The 8,451-nt window shown below is 38.6% G+C and overlaps 1 protein-coding gene across 1 annotated transcript in view; it reads left to right on the top strand.

Moving 5' to 3' along the window:
• The first annotated feature begins 218 nt into the window (after nt 1–218).
• LOC149454618 (matrix metalloproteinase-20-like) overlaps nt 219–8,451 on the top strand; it is a 60,997-nt gene continuing 52,764 nt past the window's right edge. The window contains exons 1-2 of the mRNA XM_089687270.1: nt 219–344; nt 3,407–3,651. Of these exons, the coding sequence (XP_089543396.1) occupies nt 219–344; nt 3,407–3,651 (371 nt within the window). The remainder of the gene's footprint in view (nt 345–3,406; nt 3,652–8,451) is intronic.

The following is an 8,451-nucleotide window of genomic DNA, read 5'->3' as shown; positions in this document are numbered from 1 at the left end:
AAATTAAGACCTCCCTATCTTAACACATTATCATTTTGCCTGCTGCAATTATTGTTTTACTTCACTTTTAGAATCTACAGCTTTGTAATTAGTATGCGCTATCAGACATGAATCATCCTGGCTGCGTCTTCATAAACATGTCTGCAGTATAAAAGATACACTTGGGGTTTTTTTTTAAGACCACAGTGAAGTGACCTTTCCCAGCCTGAGAAACGGATATGAAGAGGTCTAACATAACGTGGATGTTATGTTCCTGGTTCACATCATGGACTTTATCATCAGCTGCTCCTGCTTTCTATGCCAGTCCAAGAACTACAAACTGGAAGGATGTGTATACTGCAAAGGTAGGTTCTAACTAACAAAAAGTGACACGGCCTTTTATATACTGTCTAGGTATACATTTGTAATGTACATAGTGTTTAAGACAAGTACGAAAATTAGAATAACAGCATAAATACTAATTGACCCTATATGCAAATTATAAAATAGAAAAGATAATAAGCATACAAATTTTAAGACTCTAACATTAATTTTACAACCATATAAAACATAATTTTTCTAGGGAAAAATACAAACCCACCTCTTAGTACAGCAATGCCTTCATTAAAGAAAAAAAAACAATAAAAATATTTTAAAATACTGCTAGAATAGCTAAATAAAGTCTATTTTCATATTATCATCCTGAAATTCCACACAAAGTAGAAAGCAGATTCAGTTTGAATAATGCTGTATACTGAGCCAACCAAGCTCCAAATGCACTTTTCTATGTTTTTCAGGCACTGATACCCGTAAGGGGGGTGTTTAGGCAGTTTATATGAGTAGGAAAGTGAAATGAGATCATCAGAAGCCTCGTGAGGGTATTTCGCAGTCTTTTTAGCAGGAAGGTAATATAGGAAGCTGCAAAAAAAAAAAAAATGGACCCTGAAAAACAAAAACTGCTGTTTTAAAGTTAGTGGCATACTGCATCATACTGTATATGTTTTGTTTTTTTTAATTTTGCCCACAGTTCAAATTTACAACAATTTATAAACAAGGATAATCAATGTTGGTTCTACACTTTATTTTGGTTAATATAATATTGATGTATTTTAGGAATGTGATATCTTAAAGTCAATTCTACTCAAGATATGGAGCCAAATCATAATTGTTTTGACTTTTTGCTGACTGTGTGCTCATGATGTATTTTGCATTTCCATGAACTTATATATGCTTTTCCAATTTGTTACCTGATATTGAACATTGAAAACACAACCCTTCATGCTGTTTTATATCTTCAAAGTTTTCACAAGGGCTCTATAACTTTATTCAATCTGCTTAATTCTACAAATGATATTGAAGTTAATGTCCCCTTAATAGGCTGGTTCCCTTACTTACAGAAATACATGAATTCATTGATATATCTATCAGAGAAAAAATATTTATGCAAGGGGATTTTTGAGTTTATATAATGCAAGAACAAAGTTTAAGGAGTGGAAACTGCATTTATTTTCAACATTCTCCCTTGCTACATCTATACACTTATCCCAGCATTTAATGCCTGGAAAGACTCAGCATAGAAAGATTTGTCAGTATGCCTAAACCATCCTAGGGCAGCCGGCTTCACTTTGTCATCAGTGCTGAAATGCTGACCACAGAAGGATTCGTCTCTTGTACAATTTCTTGACAGATTATGCGCCAATTATTCAGGATCAGGCGTTCAATGCACTGATTGTTCACAGGAACGACTGCTGTGGGCTGGGAACCACCACGGCCGGGAGACGTATGGCTGGCTTTGAAACATTACACCATTCAAATGTCTTACTGCGGATGAGCGTCTCATCACCATACTGTGCTTGAAGTCATCTGTAGATAAGCGGATTTTATGCTTTCGTTCACAAGAAACTTCATGACCACATGCTGTTCCATGCATACACCAACACTGTTGTCTGCCATCTTGATTAACAGTCTCTGGACTTGACCGTGACATGTGTGCCGCTTATCAGTAATAGGACAAACTTGCGACTTAATTCTGCGTGTAGTATCTCCACACTAGCATCCCTTTTTATACCTGTAAAATGAAAAGTCCCGATTTGACTTAAACGGTTTGACTTAACCTCGTACATATGTATTATTGCACATACAGGTTTGAAGCAGAGCTCCACCCAAAAGGGGAAGTTGCACTTTAGGCCTTTGTCCTCCGCTTCCCACTAAGGATTGGTACCTTTGGGGAGTGGGGGGGTACCCAAATTAGACATGTATCCGCTCCCACTTCCGCTGCGATCGCCTAGGGATCGGAAGCGTCAGTCATCCTCCCCCCCCTCCCTCCCCGTAGTCTTCTGGGACACGTGACAGGTCCCAGAAGACTACAGGGCCATTCAGAAAGCACAGCGCTTATCGTGCATGCACAGTGGACACCTTGGCAGAAGTCTTCAGCAAATCAAATTTCACCAGCACATTGAATGCTCAATAAAGAAATAAAGCAATGTTTCTGAGCACATGGCCCCTTTATATGTCACTGTTTACAATCTTGGTAGAGGCAGGATTTTACCTTTTTCTATCAGAGTGTGATATAATCAAATCTAACTAAATGTCCTGAAACTAGAATTCAGAGGCAGTAGTACCTTAGATCTCACTCTGCAGATATACAGCCTTGAGGCTATAGGCATAGGAGTGTCTATTTTAAGAATACAAAAATGCATGCATTATTATTATTATTATTATTATACAGTATTTATAAAGCGCCAATAGTTCGCTCAGCGCTGTACATTACAGAGGGGGACAGAACATGTGACAGAACAATACCAATACAATGCAAAACATGAGGGGATTGAGGGCCCTGCTCTTTCGAGCTTACAATCTAGGAGGGAGGGGACATTAAATACATACATTAAGAATCTGAGTAAGTATCATGACAATTAACTATCACAATGCATTAATAATATAATTTCAGACATTCTTAAAATAGGATCTAATTTTAAACATATTGCTTATTTTTGCTTTATTTGTAAAGGTCATCAGACTTATAAAACATTACACCTCTTGCTTAGATCTAAACTGAATTCTAGTTCCCAACCTGGAACTCAGGCAGGTTCTAGTAGGAAGTCTACCTGGGCAGAATAATACACTCACCACTCCTTATGTTTGGAAGTCATTAAATGGTAGCTCCCCCCTGACTCCCCGAGGCATGGTGGTACCTCCAGTGGTAGGGGTGGGCTGATCACGGGATACGGTAAAAGGCCATATCCATCAATAATTAAGAAAGATTATAGTATCAAGCCCAATTGCATAGCTTTTTCAGGTCTCAAGTTCTTCATAATAAATTTAATCTGGGTACAAATAACTGCCAACACACAAACGTTAACTGCTATCCACAGTATTCCCTACTTGTCAATGTTAAATGTGATATTTATGTTATTGTCAATTGTAGAAATACCTCGATAAATATTATGGTGATGAAAGAAGAACTCCCATAGCTGAAATGGTGACGGATGACATTCTGATGTTTAGAAAAATCAAGAAAATGCAAAAGTTTTTTGGTTTACATGTGACAGGAAAACTGGACTATTCAACCCTATCAATAATGAAGAAACCACGCTGTGGCATGCCAGATATAGCCAATTATCATCTCTTTCCTGGAGAACCCAAGTGGCCTAAGAATACTCTAACATACAGGTGATTATTGTAGAAGGAGGAAAAGATTCAAAATGTGCAACCTTACTCACAATTGTCCTTCTTTCAGCAGACAGACCCTATTATTTATACCATGAACTTGTGTGATCAGGCAAAACTCCATGAGGGGCAGCATAAAGTTGGCTGATTACAACCAATGTTTTAAAGCACAATCAGGCCAAGCTGGGAATGGTCAAAGCCCCATTAAATTTTTTATTGCTGTATGTGTCCTTAATTGGGAGATTCCCCTCATTTCCTGCCAGGGGGACACAGACAAAAAAATTTTTTAAATAGATTGACAAAAATTTAGAATGTCTGACAATGTTTTTACTGCTGCTTGGACCTTTGTGTTACTGGTAAAAATGGTTTCTCCACTTTCATGTATGGAACTTTTAGGCATTAAAACTGCAAATTCATTGTTTTGTCCTGCACTGTCACCCACAGCCAATATAGAAAGGTGCCTGGCCAACTGTGGCACCGTTAGGGTTGCCACCTCATCCCTTTCTTTAAAACCGAACACATTATAATTATACAGCTTCTGTGTCTGATTAAGGTGGTAATTAAATGCACTGAGTGCCTTATCTGCAATTAATTAGACACAGAACCTGTGTAATTAATACGTGTTCGGTTTTAAAGGGATGAGGTGGCAACCCTAGGCACCATAGAAATCCAAAGTCAGAAAATAACTAGCAATCCAAAATGTAGAGAAGAAAACTAGGAAAAAGTTAACTGAAATCACAAAGAAAGAAACGATATGGAGTCACACAGGCGTCCATTATCAAGGTGACGAGACATAGCACTATGTCTCATCAATTTGATAAAGGAGGCCTGCATGCCTCTGCACCATTGCTTTCAATGGGATTTTTGCATTTTTTTTTCTTCTCTGCATTTTGGAATGCTGGCTATTTTCTGTCTCTAAAAATTAAAACTTGACTAAGCTTGTAATTCTCCCACACTACCTACTGCATATCCAATTAAAAAAAAAACATAATTCTGGAGTTAAGCCTTAAAACATTAAAATATTTGTACTGGGTGTGCTGATATAATACGTTTCTAGAACATTAATTTCAGCATTGAATTATTGCTCCCACCTAATATTTGAAGCTTTGCTGTACAATTTTGCTGTTGAATACTTACTAAGCTTTGAAGCAAAAAAGTATGGTTAAGGAGAACCATAAACAATCAATATACAGTAGGTATCTGCTGTGATATATATGTCTTCATTTAAACCTTTCATGCCAGATCCGTCTTTGCATTTTTACATGTGTTAAAATGCCTGAAGATTAGGCCCAAAGATTAGAGAAAATCTCCAAGCATTATGCACTGTATTCAGAAAGCAGAGACCCTAGAAAATAAAATGGGGGCTATTGCAATTTTTTTAATATCACATTATTTTAGTTGATTGAAGTGCAAACAAACACAATTTACTTCTCAACTTTTTGGTAAAATGTAAAATATGAGGTTGCATCGAGTAAATATATACCCAACATTTCAAGACTTAAAATTGTATGCGCCCATCAAACAGCAACAAACTTTGGTACCCAAAATCGTGTATATGCAATTCTTTTAAAGCCCTTCCAGGTCTCAGTGTAGAGTAAATTGTGGTATGATGGCCCTAGAATTATTGCTCTCATGCCAGCATCTATAGTGAGATGTGATATGTTTAGTGCAATCATCGTTTCATATGTAGGCACCAGCAATGCACCCTTTTATGTATGTAGATGCATGTATGCGGGGGCAGGGGTTTTTACAAATGTTTTTGTTTTATTTGTAACAATACATTTTTTTAACATGAAGACAAACAAAAAAGTACCTCTTTATTGATCCTATGTGATATCAGACAACATGACATGTAATGAACTGTTGCAGATCATATAAAACAGCTTTTCAGGCTACAATATGCGACAGAAAAATAGCAACCTTCTTACACAAGATGCGACTCTCTGTGACCAAATCTAAACCAGGTAGCATAAGAAGGCTTCGGCTCTGCTCTCCACCCACAGAAGAGGTCCCGCTGACACATTTCGCCCCTAGTTGGCTGTCTCAAAGATGACACCCACTAGGAGATGAAACGTGTCTGCAGAACCTCTCCTGTGGGTGTTTTTTTTTCTGTAATAAATGTTTTAGCTCTTTATTTACCTTTGTTTATTGCTATCACATGGGGGACCTACAGCTCCCTATGTGATAGCGTATTTACAGTGGCAGGTTCTCCTTAATGATACACCTCGGGCCAATTAGACCCATGATATCTCCCCTCCACTCTACTGAAGCTAATGGAGCACAGGTCCTGTTCCATTAGCTGCTTACTCAGCCAGTGTTCCTGGAAGGTCTGAATCAAGGAATGGACATAATAAACATTGTTCCCTCATTCATTCATCGGAGAGAGAATCAGTAAATGGAAGTTCATTGAGCTTCCTCCATTTTACCCAGCTATACCTTCCATGCAGATCCTGGGCCCATAGGTAGGACACAGGAGTCTGGGATACATGGTGGGAAGGGTATCTTCAGGTGCTTGTGGAAGTGATTGGGCGGCTGTGAAATCTCTTCCACCAGAAAGCCTCCAGTCAGCTTGTAAAGTAAACACACCTATTCTTGTAGCTGAGAGTGTGTGTAAAAGCTTTCACTGCCACTGACATACGCCTTATATTGGTAGCAGCGAAATTGTTAAAGCCAAACTTCAGGTTCACCACCCACCCTGTGTTTGCTCCCCTCCTACCATTGAATCATTTCTGTAGCTGATATGCATACCTTTTTTGATAGATGTCTTCAATCTGATCCATTGACGTCACAAGTTCTTTTCACCCTTTTCTATCTCTGAAAGTAGGCAGGTCCTAATTGTTGAGAGTAGCATCACAAAATTACATGGCACTGTTCTCTGCATCATTCTGCCGTGAGTCCAGGGTAGGGGGTGAAGTGACCTTGATGAAAGATGAACAGTCCCTGGATCAGTAAATGGCTGAGTCTTCAGGGGAATATAACAATCAAAACTAATTTTTATTTTAAAGAGCTGTTGGGGATCCATTTTTGTCCAGCCTGAAGTTGGTCTTTAATATATTTTCATTTTTCTGTGATTTTTTCATTAATGGGATATTTAAAACTAATCTTAGACAGTTATCATTGTAACTGATATCCTCACTGGAAGATTTCCCCTCACCTCTTGTTCATGGGACAACTGTAAGATTTATGATTTCCCATTTCTCTGTCTCAGAGACAATGGTCACCAGTGTAGCGCTTACCCCCGCAGGAGACGCTGAAATTAACAGGCACTTCTGTCCTTACTTCAGTAATGAACCATATATACAGTGGGGATCGAAAGTTTGGGCACCCCAGCTAAAAATTTGTATTAATGTGCATAAAGAAGCCAAGGAAAGATGGAAAAATCTCCAAAAGGCATCAAATTACAGATTAGACATTCTTATAATATGTCAACAAAAGTTAGATTTAATTCCATCATTTACACTTTCAAAATAACAGAAAACAAAAAAATGGCGTCTTCAAAAGTTTGGGCACCCTGAAGAGTTAATATCTTGTACTGCCCCCTTTGGCAAATATCACAGCTTGTAAACGCTTTTTGTAGCCAGCCAAGAGTCTTTCAATTCTTGTTTGAGGTACCTTTGCCCATTCTTCCTTACAAAAGTCTTCCAGTTCTTTGAGATTTCTGGGCTGTCTGTCACGCACTGCTCTTTTAAGGTCTATCCATAGATTTTCAAATATGTTGAGGTCAGGAGATTGTGAAGGCCATGGCAAAACCTTCAGTTTACGCCTCTTGATGTAATCCCCCGTGGATTTTGAGGTGTGTTTAGGATCATTATCCATTTGTAGAAGCCATCCTCTCTTTAACTTCAGCTTTTTCACAGATGGCATCAAGTTACCATCCAAAATTTGCTGAAATTTTATTGAATCCATTTTTCCTTCTACTCGTGAGATGTTCCCTGTGCCACTGGCTGCAACACAACCCCAAAGCATGATTGATCCAACCCCATGCTTAACAGTTGGACAGAGCTTCTTTTCATTAAATTCTGTGCCCCTTCTTCTCCAAACGTACCTTTGCTCATTCCGGACAAAAAGTTCAATTTTAACCTCATCGGTCCACAGAACTTGTTTCCAAAATGCATCAAGCTTGTCTATATGTTCATTTGCAAAGTTCAAACGATGATTTTTGTGGTGAGGACGAAGGAAGAGGTTTTCTTCTGATGACTCTTCCATGAAGACCATATTTGTACAAGTATCTCTTTATAGTGGAATAGTGTACCACAACTTCAGTGTCTGCCAGATCTTTCTGGAGGGATCGTGCAGTCAAACGTGGGTTTTGAATTGTTTTTCTCACAATCCTGCGAGTTGTTCTGTCTGATATTTTTCTTGGTCTTCCAGATCTTGCTTTAACTTCCACTGTTCCTGATGACTGCCATTTCTTAATTACATTCCGAACAGAGGATATTACTATCTGAAAACGCTTTGCTATCTTCTTATAGCCTTCTCCAGCTTTGTGAGTGTCAACTATTTTCAGTTTCAGTTTTCTAGACAACTGCTTAGAAGAACCCATGGTGTCCCCTACTGACCCCGGGCCCTCGGGCAGTGCTACTTAAATCTTTGGGTCCTCCCAAAGGATAACTGTGTATATACAAATTTCAACAGTTTTGCAAAAATTACACATGACATTTCAAATTATACACCCTTTCTTTGAGAAGGTAGACTCGATTTGCGCCACCTCTTAACAAATGACGTGGGTAGGGAGAAATTCCACTAAGGTGTGCTGATGGCCTGGGGAGGACTCAAGAACTTTGATACGTCTATGGACAGGGT

This window comes from Staurois parvus, unplaced genomic scaffold, assembly GCF_062004578.1.
Source record: "Staurois parvus isolate SC_StPar_1 unplaced genomic scaffold, SC_StPar_1.0 ptg000422l, whole genome shotgun sequence".
Taxonomy (NCBI): domain Eukaryota; kingdom Metazoa; phylum Chordata; class Amphibia; order Anura; family Ranidae; genus Staurois; species Staurois parvus.
The sequence above is the reverse complement of the archived record's forward strand: the minus strand, read 5'-3'. Positions and strand labels throughout refer to the sequence as shown.